Raw genomic sequence first — 27,846 nt, 5'->3', positions numbered from 1 at the left:
AAAATGTTTATGTAATGCTACAAGGGATGGGAATGGGTGAGAGTTTGATACTTATCTGTCGAGAATCATAAGGTTTAGAACATAAGAGTCTCTCCCAACCCCACCCGTCCCCTGTATGGTGCCCTCCCCCCAGTATGCATCAGTTACCACAGGTGTCCTACCCCAGATTCGCTGCTGAGTTCGAGTTATGCAAGGCTGTGGGTCCCTCGCTTGGGCTCAAGCGAGGCCACGTGGGCGGGATCGTGATGGGTATGCGGCTTTAGCACTGTCCAATTGCAATTTAGTGCCAATGTAATACGGGCACAGAAACTCCTCAAGGCCAGATCACAAGCCCACTCCAATACAATGTATAACTATAAAAGGATTCATGCTCGATCCCTGGATGGCTGCCACTGCGATACAGACCACCACAACAGACTACCACTGGTTGCCATTTCTGGATCCGGCGTTATCCGCTCCCACCCTCCTTTCCATCTCACCCTCCCCCCAAACCACTTACCCACCCTGAGTACTTGAAACCATTACCCCTACCGTAGGTCATAGGGACCTATCCCACGGTGCCACTTAGGATCACTTGCAGAACCTATCTACACAGGGACAGACACCATTGAGTTTTGCGCAACCTGGAGAAAAGGGGTACTGATTGTACCGCCTTAAGCATGTATATACGTCTTCTTATTTTGCGGACTCTACTGTTCACTGTTTTCTTTTCATTGTTTATTTTTTGGTTGCATTTTGTTTATAGTTTATTCCACTGTGCTTTACCAAACCTTAAGTGTATGCATTAACTGAACACAACTTTGTTCTTAGACTCACCCATTACTTATGAGTGCCACAGGTAGGGGACTGCTACACATACCAGCATAAAAATGGTGACCCTGAGACTGGTCACTCTTAACCCGAGGACTGAATACCACAGAGAAAATGACCCTGGTTTTATCTGACCTCCACAAGCTCAAGGCCGAAGTGGCCTTCCTACAAGAAACATTTAAAAAAAGATGCAGACCCCACCCTAGAAAAACGAAAATACCCCATGGGTTTCTTTAGCAATTATGTGGGAGCCAAGGCCCGGGGAGTCGCCATATTGTTCTCCTCACACACTCCCTTTCGTTAGACACAGCTCTAGACATGACCTCAACCTCCACAACCTACCAAACAACGGCCCGTAGCCGTTTTGTCAGACTCCGAGACCACTCTAGACTATATTATGGCACTAGAAAAAGTGCAGAGGCGGGCTACAAAATTAATAAAAGGAATGGAACATATCAGCTATGAAGAAAGGTTAACAAATTTAAACCTATTCAGTTTAGAAAAACATCGCCTGAGAGGGGCTATGATAACATTATGCAATGTATCGGGGCCAATACAAACCATTGTGTGGAAATCTATTCACAAACTGGACTTTACATAATACACAAGGTCATGCATTTAGACTGGAAGAAAGAAGATTTCGTCTAAGGCATAGAAAAGTTTTTTTACTGTAAGAACAATAAGGATGTGGAATTCTCTGCCTGAAGAAGTGGTTTTATCAGAGTCCATACAAATGTTCAAACAGCAACTAGATGCATACTTGCAACAAAAAAAGAATATTCAGGGATATAATTTTTCAATGTAGGGTAATAGCTTCTTGATCCAAGGATAAATCTGACTGCCATTCTAGGGTCAAGAAGGAATTTTGATGATAGTTTGTTTCAAAATTGGAAGTGCTTCAAACTGTTTTTTATTTGCCTTCTTTTGAATCAACAGCAAAAAACAAATATGAGGAAGGCTGAACTTGATGGACACAAGTCTCTTTTCAGCTATGTAACTATGTAGACTAATAGACTGCTGGAGGAACCTACACCCCCATTCTAAAGACTTTTATTTCTACTCCCAAACATCACAAACATACTCTAGACTACATATGTTTTTCCTGCCCCAAGACCTTCTACACCTGACAACGTTGTGCTCCTACGGTCCGATCACATGGTCAGATCATGCGCCCCTATCCATGTCCATTCATATTCTATCCCTCCCAGTGAAATCCTTTCAATGGAAACTAAATGACCTCTCACTAAACAATCCTGAAGTCCTATCACAAATTCACACTATCCTACAACACTATCCCCTGCCATGTCCCACACTTCCGTATGGGAAGCCCACAAATGCGTTGTGAGAGGAGAATTCATTGCTCTGACCTCAGTGCTTAAAAACCAAAGAGAAAAACAGGTGGTTACACTCACACGGGAGATCAAGGATTTAGAGGACAATCATAGCAAGGACAACTCTGTAACGGAACCGCTGGCACCCCGACCGGGTACCCTCCGCTGACGGATGCTCCTAGTGCTTTCCGAGGTCTCCAAGCACTCCACCAGACACCATAACCACTGTAGACTCCCACGAACCGCCGCAGCTTGGTTGGGGTCTCGCCACGCTACCCACTCTGGACCCAAGACCAGGGTCTAGCTTCCAGTAGATGGACCTCTCCGAATTCCAGAGCGCAGGAACAGGAACCAGCTCTTAGCAGAGCTCAGCGATTATACCCTGGGGAGTATAGTGATTATAGCAATCCCCAGAGTGTAGTTCTCCAATCCCCCCAAACATGAGCCGAAACTTCATGAAGGTACAAGATGATCTGAGGTGCTAGCACACCCAGTCTGCTTTTATTTCCATCTTACACATAAAAGACCGCCCACAGGGGCGGGGTAAAACAGCCAATAGCATAACGGTTACAACCCACAAGTTCCCTCCCCTCAGATAAACATATAACATAATTATTACAGCCAGGGAAAATACAATTTTTATACATGTGCTATAACTTTAAAACCCTACATCCAATATTCATAACAATTACATATTTGAACTCAGCACACTTCAAACATTAACCCTTCCAAAAATCAGCCAAATCCCTCCAGTGGATCAAAAGTTAGCTGGAAGTCCTTTATGACCGACCGCAAGCACAATTTCCTGCCCAAAACAGTTCCATAGATTTGGGCTGTGCGGTCGGTCAATTTCATGCCGAAAAACGACTAAGTCCCATTTTGAACGGGACTTAGTCTCTGGAGCTGCAAGTTCCGTATGGGAGAAGGTAAGGGTCAGCGGTGTTCGGCAGAATGTGTAGCCGATTTTAGTTCCACAGAATCTTTAGCATACACCGCTGACCGCATTCGAATGACCAAAATGGCCGCCGCCACGTGTTCGGCTGCCGAATGGCGGCCACCCAGCGCTCGGCAATTAACCTGCAGTAACCTCACAGCCTGGGAGGTAAATTGCCTGCATACTTTAACTTCTGGGTGGTCCGCCTGTGTGGTACTTGGTTCAGTAAGCCCTATTTACTGAACCAAGTGGGAGAAAGCCAGGAATAAGTTATTTTACAGGTCTGGGGACATAGTCTTAAAGGGACATTGTTCACCAAAGTTACAAGATGTCCCCAGACGGTTCTTAAAGGGCCATACACACACAATAAAAGTTCATACTTTTCAGGGGCCATAGTCTTAAAGGGTATTGTTACCCAAAGTCTCAATATGTCCCCAGACAGTTCTTAAAGGGCCAGCAGCAGTACAATAAAATACCATTCACTGTGCTTAAAGGGCCAGCAGTCGCACAATAAAATACAATATGCCCAAATATAGTTCTCTAAACGTACCAATTTTCAAGGGGCCATAGTCAGCAGGTAGGAGGCGGGCAAACAGGCTTCTCCAATGCCCAGTGGCGAGGTTGGTTTCGTCACAAACTCCCTCCCTACATATAACACCCTTGTAAATGAACAAACAGAACTGAACCAACTACTTGCAGCCCAAACCAAAAATAAATTACTCCGCACAACATACCTACTTCACCCAAGGAGGTAAATGTGGTAGGCTCCTGGCCACCGCCTTAAAACAACATAGAAACATAGAAACATAGAATGTGACGGCAGATAAGAACCATTCGGCCCATCTAGTCTGCCCAGTTTTCTAAATACTTTCATTAGTCCCTGGCCTTATCTTATAGTTAGGATAGCCTTATGCCTATCCCACGCATGCTTAAACTCCTTTACTGTGTTAACCTCTACCACTTCAGCTGGAAGGCTATTCCATGCATCCACTACCCTCTCAGTAAAGTAATACTTCCTGATATTATTTTTAAACCTTTGTCCCTCTAATTTAAGACTATGTCCTCTTGTTGTGGTAGTTTTTCTTCTTTTAAATATAGTCTCCTCCTTTACTGTGTTGATTCCCTTTATGTATTTGAATGTTTCTATCATATCCCCCCTGTCTCGTCTTTCCTCCATGCTATACATGTTAAGATCCTTTAACCTTTCCTGGTAAGTTTTATCCTGCAATCCATGAACCAGTTTAGTAGCCCTTCTTTGAACTCTCTCTAAGGTATCAATATCCTTCTGAAGATAGGGTCTCCAGTACTGTGTACAGTACTCCAAGTGAGGTCTCACCAGTGTTCTGTACAATGGCATGAGCACTTCCCTCTTTCTACTGCTAATACCTCTCCCTATACAACCAAGCATTCTGCTAGCATTTCCTGCTGCTCTATTACATTGTCTGCCTACCTTTAAGTCATCAGAAATAATCACCCCTAAATCCCTTTCCTCAGATGTTGAGGTTAGGACTCTATCAAATATTCTGTACTCTGCCCTTGGGTTTTTACGTCCAAGATGCATTATCTTGCACTTATCCACATTAAATGTCAGTTGCCACAACTCTGACCATTTTTCTAGTCTACCTAAATCATTTTCCATTTGGCTTATCCCTCCTGGAACATCAACCCTGTTACATATCTTAGTATCATCCGCAAAAAGACACACCTTACCATCAAGACCTTCTGCAATATCACTAATAAAAATATTAAAGAGAATGGGTCCAAGTACAGATCCCTGAGGTACCCCACTGGTGACAAGCCCAAGCTTCGAATATACTCCATTGACTACAACCCTCTGTTGCCTGTCACTCAGCCACTGCCTTACCCATTCAACAATATTGGAATCCAAACTCAAAGATTGTAGTTTGTTGATAAGCCTTCTATGTGCAACAGTGTCAAAAGCCTTACTGAAATCGAGGTAAGCAATGTCTACTGCACCACCCTGATCTATAATTTTAGTTACCCAATCAAAAAAATCAATAAGATTAGTTTGGCATGATCTCCCTGAAGTAAACCCATGTTGTCTCTGATCTTGAAATCCATGTGTTTTTAGATGTTCAACAATCCTATCCTTTAACATGGTTTCCATCACTTTCCCCACTACTGAAGATAGGCTTACTGGCCTATAGTTGCCCGACTCCTCCCTATTACCTTTCTTGTGAATGGGCACAACATTCGCTAACTTCCAATCTTCTGGGACTACTCCTGTTATCAATGATTGGTTAAATAAATCTGTTAATGGTTTTGCTAGTACACCACTAAGCTCTTTTAATAGCTTTGGGTGTATTCCATCAGGTCCCATTGACTTATTTGTCTTTACTTTTGACAGTTGAAATAGAACCTCTTCCTCTGTAAACTCACGTGTAATAAATGACTCATTTATCCTTTTTCTTAACTGAGGTCCCTTTCCTTCATTTTCATCTGTAAATACCGAACAAAAATATTCATTGAGGCAGTCAGGTAGACCTTTATCCTCATCTACATACCTTCCTTCTTTTGTTTTTAATCTAACTAATCCTTGTTTTACTTTTCTTTTCTCATTTATGTATCTAAAAAAGGTTTTGTCCCCCTTTTTTACTGACTGTGCTATTTTCTCTTCTGTGTGTGATTTGGAAGCTCTTATAACTTGCTTAGCCTCTTTCTGCCTAATCTTATAGGTCATTCTGTCTTCCTCACTCTGGGTTTTTTTATAATTACTAAATGCTAACTTTTTGTTTTTTACTATTTTGGCTACATCTGTGGAGTACCACAGTGGTTTCTTGAATTTTTTGCTTTTACTGACAAGCCTAATGCAATTTTCTGTTGCCTTCAGTAGTGCAACTTTTAAATAATCCCATTTCTTTTGGACTCCATTTAAATTGCTCCAGTCTGATAATGACTCCTTTACACATATTCTAATTTTGGAAAAGTCTGTTTTTCTAAAGTCTAAAACTTTTGTTTTTGTGTGGTGTGACTCAGTCACTGTTCTTATATTAAACCACACTGACTGATGATCACTGGATCCTAAACTTTCACCTACAGTAATATCTGATACCAAATCTCCATTTGTTAACACTAAATCTAGTATGGCCTCTTTACGAGTTGGCTCCTCAACGACTTGTTTTAGAGACAATCCCAGTAGGGAGTTTAGAATATGTGTGCTCCTGGCACATGTAGCTATTTTTGTTTTCCAATTTATATCAGGAAGATTAAAGTCACCCATGATGATAACTTCCCCCTTCATTGTCATTTTAGCTATTTCTTCAACTAGTAGATTATCTAACTCTTCAATTTGTCCTGGGGGCCTATAAATCACACCTACACGAGTTACTGTGTGATTACCAAATTCTAACGTAACCCAAACTGACTCTATGTTCGCCTCACTAACCTTTATTAGGCTAGATTTTATGCTATTCTTTACATACAGGGCCACCCCTCCCCCTTTCTTGCCTTCCCTGTCTTTTCTATATAAAGAGTACCCTGGTATTGCTATGTCCCAGTCATTTTTCTCATTATACCATGTCTCAGTAACAGCGACTAAATCTACACTATCAGTTGCCATTATTGCCACAAGTTCATGGATCTTATTCCCTAAACTGCGAGCATTTGTAGACATGACTCTAAGCTTATCATTTTTTAACACACTTGCTACAGGCACCTTCTGTCCTTGTTTTGGGGGACAATTGGATTGATGTTTTATCACCCTTTTGCCCCCCCCTCCTAGTTTAAATACATCCTAGCAAAACCTCTGAACTGCTCACTGAGAACATTTGTTCCCTTTTGAGAAAGATGCAAACCATCTTTTTTGTACAGTTTATTTCCATTCCAAACAGAGCTACCATGAGCAATAAAGCCAAATCCTTGCTCCCGACACCATTCACCAAGCCACAAGTTAAAGTCCCTAATACGCATCCGCCTGTCATTCTGAGTGTTATGCACAGGCAGAACTTCAGAGAATGACAATGTGGAAGCAACCTGCCGTATATCATTGGCAAAAACACTAAAAACTTCCTTAACCTCTGAAACCGCATGGCAAGCCAAGTCATTTGTCCCTAAATGGACAAGTACATCCAATTCCCCTTCCTGCTTTGCTTGCTTAACAATATTACCGATACGTCTCCTGTCTCTGTGAGCAGTAGCTCCGGGAAGACACCTCACAAGACCACCATTGTCCATCTCCACACCTCTTATGATGGAATCCCCCACCAACAACTGCTTTCTATTAGGCCTCACCAAGCCTCTCTGCACAACACCACTAGCCTCAGTGCCTCTCTGCACAACACCACTAGCCTCAGTGCCTCTCTGCACAACACCACTAGCCTCAGTGCCTCTCTTCACAACACCACTAGCCTCAGTGCCTCTCTTCACAACACCACTAGCCTCAGTGCCTCTCTGCACAACACCACTAGCCTCAGTGCCTCTCTGCACAACACCACTAGCCTCAGTGCCTCTCTGCACAACACCACTAGCCTCAGTGCCTCTCTGCACAACACCACTAGCCTCAGTGCCTCTCTGCACAACACCACTAGCCTCAGTGCCTCTCTCCACGACACCAATACACTCTGAAAGTGCAACCCAAACAATCCTCATAAATCTCAAAAATAAAAAATGCAAACTCTCCCAGACTCTCCCGGAGATAATGGAGGAATTCCACTCTTTTTTACACTAAATTATATAATCTCAGGGATGCCCCGCCAAACTACTCAGCCATCACAAACTTCTTAGCCACTATAATCAAACAAACCACCCCGCAAAACATCGCACACTCATTTGACGCAGCTTCAATTACGTCTGGCAGTCCACAAAACACCTCTGGGTAAAAGTCCAGGCCCAGGCGGCTTAACTGCCCTATACTACAAAGCTTTTCTCCCAAACCTAACTGAACATTTCAACACCCTCACTAAAGCGGCAACACTCCCACAATCCTCCCTTGAGGCACGTATCACACTGATCCCCAAACCGGGTAGAGACCCGACCAACTGCGGTAGTTACCGTTCCATATCGCTGATCAACATAGACCTCAAACTGTTCACTAAAATTCTAGCCAATCGCCTACAACCACTACTCACCACCCTCATACACGCAGATCAATCCGGCTTTGTACCAGGCCATGAAGCTAAGCACAACTCCACCAAATTACTAAACCTCATGCACATCTCTCAAACTTCCAAAACACAACGTCTAATGCTTTCCACTGACGCTGAGAAAGCGTTTGACAGAGTAGACTGGACCTTGTTAACGACTTCTCTTTAAACGCTAGGCTTAGGCCTCAACTGGATGACCTGGATACAGGCAATATATTCCACTCCGACTGCAAAATTAAGGATAAATGGGCAACTGTCCAAATCGGTACACATTAGAAATGGAACGATGCAAGGTTGCTCCTTATCTCCCCTACTCTTCATTCTGATTTTGGAACCCTTCTTACAGGGTACCACCCCAACATACATGGGTTCCGGGTCCAGCACCAGGAATACAAAATATCTGCATTTGCAGATGATTTACTTCCTCACCGCCAACCCAAACCTCCTCAAAGGAGACCGCCCACAAACCTCATTTGAAACCCACTGAACCTCTCAAACACCTCTCCACATTCTACAAAATGTTAAACAACATTGACAATGAGAAACTACCACCATTCACGTCTTTATGGTCACAGGAATTAAATATTACCATCTCCACACAAGTTTGGCGACGGATCTTTACCTATATACACAACTCCTCGGTCAGCACCACAGTTAGGGAGAGCTCATACAAACACATATCAAAGATGGCACTACTCCACAGGCTGTTCCCTTCCACACATGTTGGAGATGTTCCCAACAAGGAGGCACTACTGCACATATCTGGTGGTCCTGCCCAATAATCCAGGCATACTGGACACGGATACTAGACATGATACATTCCATAGTAGGCATTCGCATCTCACAATCCCCGGAAACGCTAATGTTCCTCCTACACCCACACCATATTCCTAAATGGCAACGTATACTTATCAACCACATGATTACAGCCCCAAACACACTAATTCCAATAAATTGGAATAAAAAAAAAAAAACAGTTCCCTCAATCAGGGTTTGGATACTAAAACTAGAATTGATCAAACAAATGGAGGAAATAGAAGCTTCACTATCTAACAGGTATACACTTTTCTCCTCCACATGGGAACCCTGGTCGCATTTTATACAAAGCAGACACAAGTAAAGTGCGGCAGTAATCATGCCACCTGACCAAGCAATATTGGTCATAGGTTGCTGGACACCTGTTTCTGAGGTACAAGATTAAGATCAAAACTTAGTGATGTTAGCAGAGCTCTCCACCAACCTAGACTTTCCCGTACCGGTCTCTAGGTTCACAAGGCCACTGTAAATGGGATGATGCAGCGGGTTCCAAAAGAGCATAATAATGTAGTCAAAAATCCTGAACTAGTAGCACAGCTCAAATAAGTCAAATAGCTGGTATGGGCTTCATATTTCACAAACGTTTAAGCAAACAAGATGCGTAGAAAAGTTCCAGGATTGAAAGCTTATGAAACAAAACTAGTTGAACAGGTGGGCAGCACAGGTTTATATATAACTAAAAATAAGCATATAAGCCTATAAGAGTAGACAGGACAGGATGAAAAGATCTAGAAAATAGCAACAGATCATGAGAGGCCGCACATGATCAGGAGATATGGAAGAAACCAACAGATCAGGATAGGGCAGCACTGGATCCAGAGATATAGAAGAAACCTACAGGTCAGGACAAGCAGTGAGAGGAGGAAAAGATGTAGAAGAAACAAAAAGTTCAGGATGGGCAGCACATGATATGGAGATATGTATGAAGCCAACAGGTCAGGACAAACAGCTTAGGGCCAGGAGATTCTAGAAGTGGAATTTTGGTAAATTCAATCACAAATGTCTTTCCGATCTCTACCTAACAATTATGTCCATGAAAGAGTTAAAACCAACAAATAAATAAGAACCACACAAAAATAAAATCACAGTTTTCTCCACGTGCTCTGAGGGACAGAACTGCCTTCAAGAGCTATGCCATGTATTGGAGGCTGCCTGCAGTTTATTTGATTGTAATTATGCGAGAAAAAGAAAACAATTTAAGGCTGTTGTGTAAAATTGGAGCAAGGAGATGGTGTATGGGGGAAATAATGAGGCGAAAGCAGTGGGACACCAGCCAGAGGCAGTTGCTTTTCACTTGTCTGCTAATATAGATTAAAATAAATAATGTTCACAAAATTACCAATTTCCTCAGAACATAAAATAGTTTTGTGATGCATTTTTTTGTGTTTATTAAATAAGCACAAGCACTTGAAGCATGTGTATAAGTCTGAGCCTAGGCCAGCTGTTCCAACAACATGATCTTCTCAATCAACTCCACCCCTGAAGAGCCAGGGGGAGGGTCTAACCTCTATCCAGGAGAGGAACTTTACTTACACTGACAACTGGAAGCCATATGTTTAGTAAAGAAGGACTACTGTGGGACACTCCTGCATGGATAATTTAATATACATTACTGTGATGGGACGGTAAGAGATTCTGTATGTATTTAAATGCCATATAACTTGATCCCCCTGCTAGCCACAATATAGAAGTATATATTTGAAAAAAAAAAAAAATATATATATATATTTATAATATTACAGTGGGTTATCGCTACACTCCTCATTGTTTTACCCTGACATATTACCACTAGTATCATTAAATCCATCCACCACATGCATAGCATGGAGTAGGATACATTGACAATTTAATATTCAATCAGTTAATCCAGTAGGGGACTAATGAACAAAATTGCCCTTGTGCAAGATTTTTTTGGGGGGGGCTTTCATACACTCCAGACAATTATACTCTAATTTCCAAAATGTCCCCACTTGCTACTACTGCCAAATAACCAACTCAATAGTCACATGGCTCTACATCCCCATGCCAGTTCACACTCTTCTTCCCCAATTTAGACATTTCTCAACATTTCCCTGATAATTAACTCCCCATGCCCAAATTTTGCCACATTTGCCTGCCCATGAACTCTCTATATTCCCAAATTAGATTTGCACATTCGGCTGCCAACTAACCGTCTCCCTTCTAGATTGGCACATTTCAATGTCAATTGGCCCCTCCCTCCCCCAAAAAGCCACATTCCTCTTCCACTGCTCTTCCTCCCCTGATGGGTGGCCAATGGAGGGGTCCTAAACTCTGGTGGACCCTGGAGGCCTTGCACCTGCTGCACTCCCCCTATCTGTCCCGGGTTAATCCTACCAAGGTTCCCAGTCCGGCTGTATCAGCACGGTTTTATGACTGGCCCCTGGTCACGCAGTCTGTTTGAGATCTGCACACAGTGCGAATCATGCTGAAGATATGAGGGTGAAGACTTTGGTCTGGATGGAAGCGCCCCCATGTGGCTAATGCACATGATGACAGCTTTATAATCCGTTCCTGCAAGCAATACTGGCAGCTGATTAGTTTGTGAGTTTTGCATTTGGTGCAACATTTACCCTGTGTGCTACGCAAAGCCCGGCTGGTTAATAATAAAGAACAGGCAGTTGCTTTTAAATAGAACTGAGCACAAAAGCAGCGTTCCTCCAAATTCAGGGCCCACAACCAGCCCGGATCTAACACTCTGCAATATTACTGCACGGGTGTTGTAGCATGTGTTAGTGGCCAAGCTGCACCTACTCGCCTGTTGGTTGCATGCTTGAGGTCAACCGTGGACCATTGTCAAATAAATGGCATACATTGCACTGTGGCCATCAATAGCCGGAAATGCAACTGGGAGGTGGAAGAATTAGGTTCAATGCTTTGGTAATTAGCACATTAAAATGTTGTCAGTAATTTACAACACGGCCCTTATCAATCAGCCCCCTTACTTACTAGGACCCACTAATGCCACGTGCCCAGTGCATTATACAGGGAGCACAGGTTGACATTATTGCCCAGTTAGTATAATGTATGAGAGTGCATATCTGTATATACAAATACAAGTAAAGCTTTCCACCAGTGATACTGAAGCTGTTCTAGCAATTCAGATTTTATTGTGGCCGATGCTGCCTTAATGACTCCCTGTATCCCACACTCCATCTCCTGCGAGGGCGCCAGTAATGTGCTCTGCGCGGCAGTCCTCGCTCCCTGCCAGATGTGGCACAGACTGCTTACACTGCATTACACACAGACTCACTTGATAAAGTACTTGATTCCATCTGCCGTGTAAGCTTCCTCCCAGCCGTATGGAAGGCCTGAGGAAAAAGATAAAAGCCTCAGTCACAAAACAGTAAAATGAAGAGACACAGGCTAAATATCTGCAAACAGAAAGGCATCTCTAACTGTGTACAAATTTCCTAAAATCTTATATAAATGTAAGATTCTAAGGCTACGATGTGGACTGTGCCTCTGCATGTGTCTTAACGCAAAGCGATTTCATTATTTATACAATGATTATCAGTCAGTAGGTAAAAAGCACCATTTACAATCTAGCGATTATTAAAGGGATACTGTAGGCACCAAAACAACTCCTAAATAGCAGAGAATTGAGCAGTGAGACTGCAGAGGCATGATCTATACAACAAAACTGTTTCATTAAACTAAAGGTGTTTTGGAAAACCCAGTAAAGAACAGTCTAGTGACTGATCTATGCACCCCCTTCTATACACCCCCTTTCCCAGTCCCCATATCATCCGCCTTGTTAACCCATCACCATCTCATTTTGGAGCTACACCACTTAACTTAAAGCCCATGTCGCATGTCTTATTGAAACATATGACATCACATAATGATATCCTATAATGCAGACCATGAGACATTCCCCCTTTGCACTGCAAATTATTCTCAGACAGAAGTACAGATAGAAGCGGTAAGGAGAATTTTCCCCAATATGGTAAAAGAGAATAAAGAGAGAATTAAATTATTTCTGCTTTTATAGGTGTAAACTGTAATGCTGTCTTGGTAAGGAACCCAATTTAGAATTCCATGTAAGATGACATCAGAACATTTCTTAGGACAACTGACACAGTGATGTCATACTCAGCCCTTTTCCTCCCTATTTTACCGGTGCTAACTAGGGTCAGTCACCCAGCTGCCATTGCACACTTCAATTCTATGCAGTATGCTTATATCTGAACGCAAAAACAACAAAAAAACTGATTTCTGACAAGCAATATCAGACATTATACCAAAAACAGATACATTTAATATAAAGTTAAAGGGTTACTCCAACCAAAAGTGTGATACATAAAATCCTTGCTGAGCTGGTTTCCCCTCCCCCCAAAATGCAGCTAAAACTCACCTCGATCCAGCGTTGAAGTTCTCCTTGCAAGCCGATTTTCTACGGCTGACATTACTACCCCTTGCCAGAGGCGGAAGGATTGCAGAGAGGGCAGGCTGCAGGGAGGATATGGGCAGCATCCGACACTAAATTATCCAGGATTCACATTAGGCACCTCAAACTCTTGAAATCGCAGCCAGAGGTGCGAGTTTCATAGAAAAACACAGCACATGCAGACTCCAGGCACTATGAGCACTTGAAATCAGTGAAGTGGCTATAGTGCTTGGAGTAACCCTCTCAATCTTCTGCTTAGGAGATTCTCCTTTAATACCTAGTAATTGACACAATCCTAGGGGAAAGCAATAAAAAAGGAGCAATCAGCAGGGACATTCCATTGGTTTCTATGGTAACTGCCCCTTACACAATTATTGCCAAAACACCACACTCACAGCATCATAAACCCGTTACTATCACACAAAACATTGGGAAGAACTTATGGGGAGGACATGGTCTGCGAGCCGCCGCTCCAGGTATCTGCAGGAAAGCAAATGTTTGTGGTAAAAAAGAAAAGGTTAAAAAAAAATCTCAAACAGTGTCTTTTTTTACCATTACTTGATTGATCGCTCCCAAAGTCTCTGCAATCGCTTGATTGGGCCAAAGATCTGCAGCATCTCAGAGTATTATTAACATGCAGCAATTCGGTCCTTAGCAACACGGCTTGATGCTCATCAGAAGGCAGGCTTTCTGTATCTGGCTTCATGTGGGATGGCTTGTGAGAACCAAGGGGAGCAAAGTACTATAGGTCTCACTAATTTGTTTTATTCATGTACCGCTCTACATTCTACCAAGACTTAACCCGGTGCAAGATCCAGGCTGTCCAACAGTAGTTCTAATGTGGACTCAGCAAATGAAATCTCTAAGGTGAAACTAAATACTGGGCTTTGTTTACAACACATCTAGCATTTGTAGCAGAGGCTAAAACAGAGATTTACCAAGATAAGCAACATAGAGTGCTATACAGGGACCGGAACAAAAACCTGGAACCTACAGACAGCATAGGACACATTCCAAAACCTGGAACAAAGATCTAAAACACTCATCACAGAACACATCGCACGGCACACTCTTCACAGCACACACGGCATGAAATTAAAAACCTGGAACAAAGATCTAAAACACTCATCCTAGAACACACAGCACGGCACACTCATCACAGAACACACAGCATGAAATTAAAAACCTGGAACACACATCAGGAAACACACAACATAGGACACAAAGCATAGGACACAAAGCAAGAGGTAAAGTAACCCCCATGATAGAACACATTTAACACACTGCATAGAATACCCAGAAAACGTAGCCTAGGACAGCCAGCATAGAATACTCAGTTTAGGAAACATAGCCTAGAATCCACAGCATACCATAGCCACCCAGCATATGAAAGAGTCTCCAACACCCAGGATATGAAACATAACCTAGAACACCCAGCACAGGCAACATAGCCTAGAACACCCAGCATAGGCAACATAGCCTAGAACACCCAGCATAGGCAACATAGCCTAGAACACACAGCATTGGCAACATAGCCTAGAACACACAGCATAGGCAGCATAGCCTAGAACACACAGCATAGGCAGCATAGCCTAGAACACACAGCATAGACAACATAGCCTAGAATACACAGCATAGGCAACATGACCTAGAATACACAGCATAGGCAACATATCCTAGAACATCCAGCATAGGCAACATAGCCTAGAACACAGAGCATAGGCAACATAGCCTAGAACACCCAGCATAGCCTAGAAAACACAGCATAGGCAACATAGCCTAGAACACACAGCATAGGCAACATAGCCTAGAACACACAGCATAGGCAACATAGCCTAGAACACACAGCATAGGCAACATAACCTAGAATACACAGCATAGGCAACATAGCCTAGAACACACAGCATAGGCAACATAACCTAGAACACCCAACATAGGCAACATAGCCTAGAACACACAGCATAGGCAGCATAGCCTAGAACACACAGCATAGACAACATAGCCTAGAATACACAGCATAGGCAACATGACCTAGAATACACAGCATAGGCAACATAGCCTAGAACATCCAGCATAGGCAACATAGCCTAGAACACCCAGCATAGCATAGAACACAGAGAATAGGCAACATAGCCTAGAACACACAGCATAGGCAACATAACCTAGAACACCAAGCATAGGCAACATAGCCTAGAATACACAGCATAGGCAACAAAGCCTAGAACACACAGCATAGGCAACATAGCCTACAATACATAGTTGAGGCAACATAGCCTAGAACATACAGCATGGGCAACATAGCCTAGAACATGCAGCATGGGATACCAGGCATGGAATACCCAATATAGAACACCCAACACTGAATACCAAGAATGGAAAAAACAGTAAAGAACAGCCAGCACGAAATGCACAGCCCAGAATACCCAATACAGAACAGAACAGCCAGCATGGAATGCACAGCCCAGAATACCAAACATGGAAAGCATAGACTAGAACACCCAACAATGAATACCCACTCTGAGAAACAGTCTACAGCATGCAGCATAGGAAGCACAGCTTAGAACACCCAGAATGGAAACATAGCCTACAATACGCAGCATGAAACACCCAGCTTGGAACACATAGATTAGGACACCCAGCTTGGAAGCCATAGACTAGAACACCCAGAACAGAATAACCAACATCAAACACCCAGCATGGAACCCATATACTACAACACCCAGAACAGAATAACCAGCATCGAACACCTAGCATGGAACCCATAGACTAGAACACCCAGAACAGAATAACCAGCATCGAACACCTCCTAGCATGGATCCCATAGACTAGAACACCCAGCATGGATCCCATAGACTAGAACACCCAGCATGGAACCCATAGACTAGAACACCCAGAACAGAATAACCAGCATCGAACACCTCCTAGCATGGATCCCATAGACTAGAACACCCAGCATGGATCCCATAGACTAGAACACCCAGCATGGAACCCATAGACTAGAACACCCAGAACAGAATAACCAGCATCAAACACCCAGCATGGAACCCATATACTACAACACCCAGAACAGAATAATCAGCATCGAACACCTAGCATGGAACCCATAGACTAGAACAGCCAGAACAGAATAACCAGCATCAAACACCCAGCATGGAACCCATAGACTAGAACACCCAGAACAGAATAACCAGCATCGAACACCTAGCATGGAAACCATAGACTAGAACACCCAGCATGGAACCCATAGACTAGAACACCCAGCATGGGAGCCATAGACTACAACACCCAGAACAGAATAACCAGCATCAAACACCCAGCATGGAACCCATAGACTAGAACACCCAGAACAGAATAACCAGCATCGAACACTTCCTAGCATGGATCCCATAGACTAGAACACCCAGCATGGATCCCATAGACTAGAACACCCAGCATGGAACCCATAGACTAGAACACCCAGAACAGAATAACCAGCATCAAACACCCAGCATGGAACCCATATACTACAACACCCAGAACAGAATAATCAGCATCGAACACCTAGCATGGAACCCATAGACTAGAACAGCCAGCACAGAATACCAGCATCAAACACCCAGCATGGAACCCATAGACTAGAACACCCAGAACAGAATAACCAGCATCGAACACCTAGCAAGGAACCCATAGACTAGAACACCCAGAACAGAATAACCAGCATCGAACACCTAGCATGGAACCCATATACTATAACACCCAGAACAGAAAAATCAGCATCGAACACCTCCTAGCATGGATGCCATAGACTAGAACGCCCAGCATGGAACCCATAGACTAGAACACCCAGAATAGAATAACCAGCATGGAATAACAAACACAGACTACCCAGCATGGAATATCCAACATTGAACACCCAAGATGGAACGTATGGATCAGAACACACAGAACAGAATACACAACATGGAATACTCAATATCAAAACCCAGCATGGAACTCATAGACTAAAACACCCAGAAAAGAATACCCCACATCGAACACACAGCATGGAATATCAAACATAGAATGCGTAGCATGGAACACACAACTTTCAACCAACAGATGGTGATGTGTAACAGTCATGCTTCTGTATAAGCTGCCCTGTTTAGGACTGTCCCGGCTGAGTCTCTCTGAGCCCATAAAAGGAAGACTAGCTCCTCCACAATCTAACAAGTCCTTTCACAGCATGTATGAGAAGATGAAGGAGTCAGCTAACTGTTCCTGGTAACATAAAATTAAAGGCAACAGGAGCATCAATATGAAAAGGGAGGGAGCGTCTGTCACTCTGCGATTTTACAAGTAATAAATCTTTTGCAGTTACCGTGAATACTGAGAGTTAATTAGTATGGAAGGGAAGGTTACCCTATGATGTCTGGGATATATTGAACAAAAAAGCAGTTTTCAGGTCTTGTATGAAGTGGTTGATTTAGTACATATTCCTTCATGGAGTTAGAACTGCAGCCCAGCATGGTATCACCCATATAACCCCATTGATTATTCTCTAATTGGCAACCTTGTTACACTTCCTCTGCCAGTAATAATTAGCACACAGCCTTCACTAACAGTGGTTGGTGCAAAATGAATTAAGCACTGGGTTTATTTCCTAAACAGTGAGCTTACAAGACTTCTGCAATATACTGGCTACAAATTGTAAGAAAAGGAAAAATGCTCTAACCTGCTACTTTTGTTTCCGCTTTGCAATTCAGATGACATTGGAGAAATCACAATTTAGTGAATCCACCCCAGATATGTAGGAACTTGTAAAAAAAATCCTGACTGAAAGTTGCACCAAAAGTTAAATTCCAGGGTAACTGGTTGTGGTGGGAGACAACAGGCCAATGATGTCATAGTTATATTCAGGGGGAATGTCAGTTGGGGTGTCCATGATCAGACATGGGTGAACATCGAATATGGGTCAGTGGAAAGATGGATAGATAGAGAGAACAAGGGGTCTGCTCTTCGCAGTATTTGTTTCTTCATACTTCTCATAAACAAGGAAGTAGTTGACAGTCGTGATTTTTCCAGACAAAATGGGAGAAGCACTAAACGTGACGTCACACATGTGTTTGCATCAGATGCCAATAAGGAATTTGCAGAGGTATAGAGTACTGTCATGAAATCAGTGCAAGGCCTCCTAGTGCTGTTGTGCATGGTTATACGTGGGAATTTCTGACATAGCTCAGATCCATCTTTGGTAGCTACCAAGACAAGAACCGTCCCTATAAGCCTCAACTTCGACCTCAGTAGCTGCTGGCTGTCCAAACTAGAACCATATTTAGTCTTACAGACTAGGGACTACATTCCCCAGGAATGCCTGCTGCAGAACAATGTGAAAGAAAAGCATTTATGATGCCGGCAAAAGGGTCTTGAATGTAACTCGCAGGCCCATTAGTGAGGCAAATAAAAGGATTCGTGACCTGAACTTTCAGCACTTCATGGGGCTAAAGCTAATTGGCTCCTGCTGGTCAACGTTTGCAACCATGTGGGAATCAGTGTGCAGATACGTAAGAATGTGCAATCACTTGCTTATCTCAGGACCCAGTGGGAACAGCAATTAGACCTTAGTGATGCAGTGTAAAGATTCCGTACTAATTAACAATGAAAAGTTTTTACACTTGTTACAAGAATTGAGAATGACTGTTTGCCTCTAAAACCTGTTACAGAAAAACTTCATAATATATGCATATATAAAATAAATGCCAAGGAATTTGGTGATATGGTTATTATTATTATTATGATATGTATATAGCGCCATCAAATTCCGCAGCGCTTTACAATGGGTAGACGAACAGACATATAGTTGTAACCAGACAAGTTGGACACACAGGAACAGAGGGGTTGAGGGCCCTGCTCAATGAGCTTACATGCTAGAGGGAGTGGGGTAAAATGACACAAAAAGGTAAGGATAGTATTAGACTGGTGACAGTTGCAGAAGAGGAATCAGTCAGGAGCTGTTAACAGTTTAATTGATACGCTTTTATGAAGAAGTGGGTTTTTAACAATTTTTTTGGAAGGAGTGGAGACTGGGTGAGCATCTAACGGAGGAGGGAAGCGAGTTCCACAGGAACGGTGCAGCCCTGGAGAAGTCTTGAAGGCGAGCATCAGAGGTGGGAGTATGGACAGAAGATAGACGTAAGTCTTCAGCAAATCGTAAGGGCCTAGACGGGACATACTTGTGTATAAGGGAGGATAGATAGGTGGAAGTAGCATTATGTAGCGATTTGAAAGCAAGAACCAGACTGGGAATGGAAGTTGGCAAACACAGTAGCCTAGGTTACATGATGGTCTACTCGATGACCTGTCACCATGAATGGAATTTAGGGAACATAGCAGCCTTGCTTTAACTTTTTACAGTAATCCCACTGTGCGGGGTTCTGAAACCTATGAATGAGCAGGTGGCATTAATTATTTCATTTAGATAAAGCCCTGGACTCACAGGGAAATCATAAAAACTCCTGCTTTGTATGTGCCTTAAGGATGGGTTTATTGATCTTTACTGCAAACTCACAATTAGACCTGGAAGAGACTTTGTAAATATGTTTTCAAAGAAATTACAGTCATATTTTCTTCTTTTTTTTCTTCTTTTTAACGTCACTCAATAATAGAAGTCGCTCTATTTTTTTAAAAATATATATTTCTCTTTCAAAAATCACAAATATAACTTGAGTCCTCCTGCGTAGAGCTGGTGGTTTTCAAGTAGCAGCTGACCTCAAAGATGCAGAATGAAAGAATTAAATAAATTGAAGTCCACTAAAAGTAGAGCAGACGAACAGTCAGAATAGTACGTTGAAAATGAATTGCCTTCATTCACAAGTTTTCGCCAGAGTGCCCCCCCACAGATTAATCAATACAGCTTTCTGTTACATAAAACGTAAAAATAAACAGGTTATTATAAAGGTAGGATGTACAATGCTTTCATCTCCATTTATCGGCAAACGGAGTGAGGTGCTTAGGGTTAGCATCTCCTGTTCGGAATAATGAGGGCCTAATCTAGGTTAGATTTAAGGCTGCTCAGGGTAACACAATTCAGCTGCCTCACAAGACGGCAAGCTATTGTGAGGCCGCGGGAGAGTAGTGATGCATTTTATTTCTTTTTGTGTATTTTTATTTCTTTTCACTAATAATACACAAACTTGCTGACCTCCTGCTGAACGCAAGATACCGCAAGATACCAGTTTAAAGCAAACCGGTGATCGGAAATTGTCTTAAAAGAACATTCCCAAAAAACAAATAATATGTTCATTTAACCAGGTTTGAGCAACATTGCAGCTGTAATTACTAATTGAAATAAAAGGCTTTTTAAATGTTTTTTTTTTTGGTGTGGCGTAGGTGTACAGGATTTACAACATCTAATTTTCAATGAATAATGTTTTTGAAGAAAAAAAAAAAAAGAATACAAAATAAAGTAAGGAGTGTGATGATGTCAGCAGCCAATCAGTACACGAGATTCAAAGAGAGAAACTATGTAAATCCCAGCATGGGGAGGGAGAAGGAAATTGTACACTGTGTATGCCATTAGCAAATCTAGGATGGCTAGAAGTTATTCAAAATTAAATAAAAAGCAGGTCGGTCTATTAAAGAAGAACTGTCACATCAAAACTATTTTTAATATAATAATCCTTTCATCAAGTTGTAAAAGGAAACAGATTTTTATTTTTAAATAAAAATTAATTAGAAAAGCTCATCGCAACCTTCAGTATATGACAGGGTCATTCAGCCATATACATGCACCATGGGTCGGACAGTGTTGACACTTAGTCTCTACGGTCTTCCCTGCTTCACTCCCTGCACAGAAACAGGGCAGACCATGGAGACTGGTGGTTTCTCAAACACTGTCCGACACAAGGTGTATGTATATGGCTAAAGGATCCTCTCATATACTAAAGGTAGGAATGTGTTTTACTCATTATTTTTTTCTTTACATATACTTCATATATATATATATATATATATATAAAAAGAAAATTTATTTACTTTTATAACTTGATGATTTCTCAATTTCTCAAGACACAGTACCAACTATGCTTCTACAGCAGTGGTTCCCAACCCAGTCCTCAAGTATCCCCCAACAGTCCAGGATTTAAGGATTACCCACTTATGTCAAAGGTGTTTTTATAAGAAAAAAACACAAAACACTTTAGACACAACAGGGTAATCCCTAAACCCTGGACTGGTAGGGGGTACTTGAGGACTGGGTTGGAAACCCCTGTTTTACAGGATATGCAGACATTCTTCAGAAGGCGGGTGTAACAAAGGGGGAGGACAGGTAGTAGGGGAGTGAGAACAGATCCCTGCTGGGGTGGGAAGGCAAAGACAAGTGATGTTGAAAGTGCTTTCTGTATAACTGCCCCTATATAGACATACAGAGGGTATGCAGAGCAGTGGGTAAGCTTCAAATTGACCCTTAATATAGTCTTTTCTAAATCCTGAATGTCATATATGAAAAATATTCCTATTGCAGCAACAGTAAGTTTTATATATATATTGTTTTCTGTTGCTAAATCTTGGCCCCCCTCATCAAGTCTTTGTGTGCATGCAGACAGTGAAATATCCTTAAAAAGAAGCAGAGATTGTGCTCTACAGAAACATTGCTTCGCATTGTCATGGAAACAATCGAAATGAAGGTGGACGATTTGAACGTCATTATGCTTCTAAGCTTAGGAATCAGCCTTCATAAATGACTCATTAACATACAGAGGGTTAAAAAACACATCATGATTATTTATCTTCTAGCACACAACATGGTGCATTTATAGGAACCAACATACGTGAATGGGGTTAAGGCTAAACACACGAAGGACAAACACGTGAATCTGCGTTTAGGTAAGCTCTGCATTACAGAGGTTTGCGGACTTGGTTTCCCATGATGCTCATTGTCTCTAGGCTGTATTGACAAAGTCAGTCAACACTGGATAAACTCCTATAACACAAGCTAAGCCAATCACACAAAACCAAGTGTGATGTAATGGCATATTATCCAATCATACAGAGCCCAGTGTCATGTAATGGCATATCAACCAATCACACCAAGTCCAGTGTGATGTAATAGCATATCAACCAGTCACACAAAACCAAGTGTGATGTAATGGCATATTAACCAATCACGCAGAGCTAAATATGATGTAATGGCATATCAACTAGTCACACAAAACCAAGTAAGATGTAATGGCATATTATACAATCATACAGAGCCCAGTGTGATGTAATGGCATATCAACCAATCACACCAAGTCCAGCGTGATGTAATGGCATATCAACCAGTCACACAAGACCAAGTGTGATGTAATGGCATATTAACCAATCACACAGAGCCAAATATGATGAAATGGCATATCAACTAGTCACACAAAACCAAGTAAGATGTAATGGCATGTCAACCAAGCACAGCGAGCCCAGCGTGATGTAATGACATACCAACCAATTGCGAAGAGCCCAGAGTGATGTAATGGCATATCAACTAATCACGAAGAGCTCAGAGTGATGTAATGTGTAATAGCATATCGACCAATCATGAGGAGTCCAGCGTGATATAATGGCATATCAACTAGTCACACAGAACCAAGTGTAATGTAATGGCATATTATCCAATCACACAGAGCCCAGCGTGATGTAATGGCATATTATTGAATCATACAGAACCCATCGTGATGTAATGGCCTATCAACCAATCACACAGAGCCCAGCATGATGTAATGGCACACTTTCAAATCTTCCCCAGGTCTAAAGTCCTTCAAGAGATCCCTCTCTCCATAACTCAAAAGAGAATGCACGTGTTATGGTTTATCATATATTTCCTACCTGTTCTATGTTAAATTTTGTATATATTGTGTATTAACATTCTTTTTGTATTTTATTGTACCCTATTGTATCAATGCAATGTTTTGTGGACCCAGGACATACTTGAAAATGAGAGAAATCTCATTGTATCCTTCCTGTTAAAATATTCTATAAATAAATAAATAACCAATCACGAAGAGCCCAGTGTGATGTAAATTCATATCATCCAATCACGAAGTGCCCAGTGTGATGTAGTGGCATATCATCCAATCACGAAGAGCCTAGTGTGATGTAATGGCATATCATCCAATCACGATAGCCCAGTGTGATGTAGTGGCCTATCATCCAATCCCGAAGAGCCCAGCGTGATGTAATGGCATATCATCCAATCACAAAGAGCCCTGTGTGATGTAATGGCATATCAACCAATCAGAGCCAAATGTGATGAAAATGCTCTGATTATGTTACACATCTGCGGTGCCCAAGGGAAATATGAGCATTAGCTTTCCTTAAATATCTTGTAGTAAGACAAGACAGGAGTATGAGCTGTTAACCTGTCTCATTGTCACTAAAATGTTTATTTATTAAACCTCAAATTGAAGCGAATCAAAATCCCAATGGCAAAATTTAGGCTCAAACATATGGATACATTCTCCAGCTCAGCCACAGTTGTGCTCTTTTTCTTGAAATATTGTGATTTGTTTTTCAATTCACTGATTAATAAACATATCAATAAAACAATAATTTAGAATTTACTGAATATATTCCTAATTCTAACAGGACATAGTGCGCCTTCGGTAACAACACCTCCGATCTCAAACACAACCCCGGGGAATACAACTCACAAAGTTACACTCTAGACTTATATGTAAGTAAACACTATCAGCGCCAGCCTATCAGGGGCGAGTGTCTCGATGCAAAAAAAACATTTCAACAATGACAACGCAAACAAAGAAAGCTTTTGCTTAAGGCACAGTGATGTTCTCATTTAATACTATTAAAGGGGCTCTGTCACAGTGCGATTGTAAAGCATAAAATGGTAAATGTTTAACATTAACGGCAAGAAAAAGTACAGAAAAAAATGGCGCTGTATGGAAATGAGTGCCCATTAAGGTGAATTATTTGGATCTTTCCTTTGACAGATTGTGTGTGAAAGTGATTTTTATTATCAACCTGAGTGTTTGTGTAATACTGTAAAATCCCAGAATTCTCACAAATTGACAAAGGTGTCTGTGAATGTGTAAAAAAGTCACATTAAAGTGACTCTCCTGTCAGCACAATTTTCTTTTGCACGATCACGTAGCATCTTATAAACTCATTTTACTGTGTGTTGGGTTCAGCAGGTCGGGTTTTTTGTACTCAGGTCTTGCTGTGAGTACAGCAGGCATCCTGTATCATCGGAGAGTTCAGGGCACTTCCAATATATAAAACCTATTTATAATGGAGCTAAATGTACTATAACTTTGTTTAAAAATATTATCTGTTGGTTTTACAGTTCTACACGGATTTATGGGAAGGCTGATATTAAGTGAGCACAAAATATTAGCTGCTAGCAGATCTGTGAGAACAACACATCAGACAGGGGGCAAGTGAAGAGACTCACAGGAAGGCAGCAAGCAGGCAGGCAAAGGGCGATTCGCATCACTGCTCTCCCACAGCAGGATCCCGGGATCTGAAATGCTTGCAGGGTTTTTATTAACACAAGGAAATGTGTAAAAAAGTATGACTACAAAATGCTGAGTGCCATTTCAGTGGTATGTTCACAAGGGTGTTATACATGCTGCCGCCAGGATTTACTATTAGTGAACAAGTTTCACTTTAAATGTCAGGCCCCACAATGTGTCAGTTTAAATGCTGAGCAGACTGTGTTTAGCATTAAAATCTAATATTACTCCGAATAGGCACAAATTCAGAACCCAGGGTAAAATAAATAAATGAATACAAAAACAAACAAAAAAAGCAGTCTGACAATAAACTCAATGCAAGGTGCGTGATACGTAGTATGGTAGAAGTAATCAGTGTTATTGAACGCATTTATAATGCGGCCACGGCAACTGTGATTGCGTTAAGAGTAGAGAAGAGAGACTATTATTAGTTATCTTTTGTCAAAGTGCTTTTGTGAGAATGAAGAAACGGTGGTCTGTGAGACGCCAGGCACTGACGCAGATCCTGCACATCACAAAAATATTAACGAAAATCATTAATGGCACAACTAAAATTGACAGGTAGACCATTGCAAACTGCCCAGTATATAACAGATTAAAAACTACTGCCTGTTGCAATATCTTCTGTACTCTCATCCCAGTACACTACCACAGGGTTCACTGAGATAAAACAGGTTTCATTAAGCCTCCGGGCATTTTGCACCCGGCAAACCTATGGAAAGGTTCAGTGCGATAAGGTATAAAGGTCACTGTCACTATTTAAGGTCACAAGGACAGATCTGGACAAAGCTGGGAACTCTACGGATTTGTACTTGATTTAGGACAGTTCTGAATCTTTCCTCCCTGACTTACTGTCACCATCTTATATTAAGTCTTGGGACTGACTATTTTCTTCCCAATAGGAAGCAAGGGGGGACCTCCATGTCACTGAATCCCCACTGTTCTTAGGATGGATCTGTACAACGGTACGCCCACATATAAATACAACTTTGCAATGTGCAGTCGGTCACAGGATATGCCAATCATGGGTTAAGGAGGCAGATGGGAAACCTAAACACCTCTATGTAGGACATGTTCCCATGGGTGGAGAAGAAGCACCATCTGTGAAAACATGATGTCCTCCAGGTTTAGTACCTGGCAGGTGAAAGGCATGTAATAGCCCTTATCTAGGTAGACATCCAGGGATTACAGATGCAGGTTACTGAGCTGGTGAGATTAGCTGTGGTGTAGGTTTCCACAGCTTTACATAAATGCTGTGCTTGCCCTGAGCCCACTATAATCGTGGGTTAAGTGATACAGAACAGGGAAACAAGGCATTCAGTAAGGAAAATGCCAGAAAAAGAACAAAAAAATTGAGAACAATATAAAGCATACATCAGTTGTGAACCCCCAGTTACAGCACACGTCTGCACTCCCGGGGTGCTCTGCCTGGACAGGTTGCATGGCGACGTGCAGGAATAGTTAACACACGCGTTTCTTAAAGCACCCAGGGGTAATTTTTTCACATTTGGATGCACTTTGGGAGATTTAATGTGTGGTGTTTTTTTTTATACGATAAATATATCTCCATAAAGCATTAACTTGTTACCCTTTAAATTCACATTGCCGAAAAATAAGTGTCTGAAAGTTCTTTTAAAAAGTGTTTGCCAGTGAGTAACCTCCCTGAATTAGGTCGCTTCTGCAAGAAAAATATGCTGTTGCAAAGGATTTTCAGTTGGTGCTATATGTCTGCATTTGTAAGCTGTAATCTGCCTCGCAAGCAACACTTTGAGCGGTAATTCAACAGATAATGTGATCCCACCTCCCTAGGGAGCGTTACTGAACCTGCGTCCTTTGCTGACCTACTTCTTATTCAAAACAAGCCTGCTCCAAACAGATTAGATTTCACTGAGTTAACTTTCTCTGCATTTTTTTCTGAAAATATCTGGTTGAGTCTAGACGGGATTTATTGGACGGTTACGGAGCGCGGAGATGAAGGAGTGCGTCAGTGGCTTCATCGGAGAACAGGCCCCAAATCAGCAAGACCTGTATTGAGTGGTACAAGCATGACGTAAAGGAGCCACTGTGGAAAGGGGGTGTAAATTCAGTGCAAACTTAACGTTTAAAGGAATAAATTAAAACCCACAAAAAATAAAATAAAAATAAATAAATAAAAGGACAGGTTGCATGGCGAGGTTTTGAGGAGACTGACAAGGAAGTTACAATTTTAGTTAAAAAAAAGCTACAATGAACGGTGTCTCCAGATCAGTATCTTTAGCAATTCATATATAGGTGCCATCCTCACCAGGCTGGTAAAATCCAGGGTTCTCCCCACCGCCCAGAAACCATCACCTCTTTAGTCACAAATACTACAAAGAGCTGGATCGCGCCTGTTGAGCTGTCCTTATTCTGCCACTGACAGCCTTCAAACCACAATGCACGTTACATAATAACGTCCATAGTACAATACTGACTTCTCCCTTGATTTCCAATACCTGTCACTCTCGATGATCTGACACCCCCTGTGCAGAGGCTAATCTCATTATGTCAAAGAAATGGGACAGTTCTTGGCTTGAGAAGTTTGCGTTCCTTTCTCCCGACTCTTGCTGTGCCAGAGGATTGTACAATTATCTGTTTGCTATTTGGTGAACAGCTGCTCAACCCTGATGGCTGCAGGTTAAAGTGGATTTTTCTGAAACAAAGCAAGCCTTGGGTTCTTGCTTTTTGTTTTTTGATTGGAGAGAAAAAATATCTAATATAGACTATTTTTATTTATTATAAAAAAAAAAACTTGATACTATAATGATCTTGGAAAGTACAGAAGCACAGAAAGCTAATTCTTTTCTATCATAGACACATAATATATTTTTTATTTAGTGCATAGGTCCAAACAATTCTTATCAACCAAAATACAAGCTTCCCCCCCAAAAAAACACAAAAAAATGCTGGCCCATTATCACATCTTAGCAATGAGTACCATGTGTGTGGGCAAGGTTTAAGGTTCCACAAC

The 27,846-nt window shown here is 41.8% G+C and overlaps 1 protein-coding gene across 3 annotated transcripts in view; it reads right to left on the bottom strand.

Annotated features, from left to right (window-relative positions):
* STXBP4 (syntaxin binding protein 4) overlaps window positions 1–27,846 on the bottom strand; it is an 82,961-nt gene that overhangs the window by 11,352 nt on the left and 43,763 nt on the right. For 2 of the 3 annotated variants that reach the window (XM_063456231.1, XM_063456230.1), the window contains exon 16: window positions 12,265–12,322. The exons of the other annotated variant lie outside the window; for it this stretch is intronic. In XM_063456231.1, coding sequence (XP_063312301.1) covers window positions 12,265–12,322 — 58 coding nt within the window. The remainder of the gene's footprint in view (window positions 1–12,264; window positions 12,323–27,846) is intronic. 3 annotated transcript variants of the gene reach the window in all.

The sequence above is a fragment of the Pelobates fuscus genome, chromosome 5 (genome assembly GCF_036172605.1).
Source record: "Pelobates fuscus isolate aPelFus1 chromosome 5, aPelFus1.pri, whole genome shotgun sequence".
NCBI lineage: Eukaryota > Metazoa > Chordata > Amphibia > Anura > Pelobatidae > Pelobates > Pelobates fuscus.
This window is presented reverse-complemented; position numbering and strand designations above follow the sequence as displayed.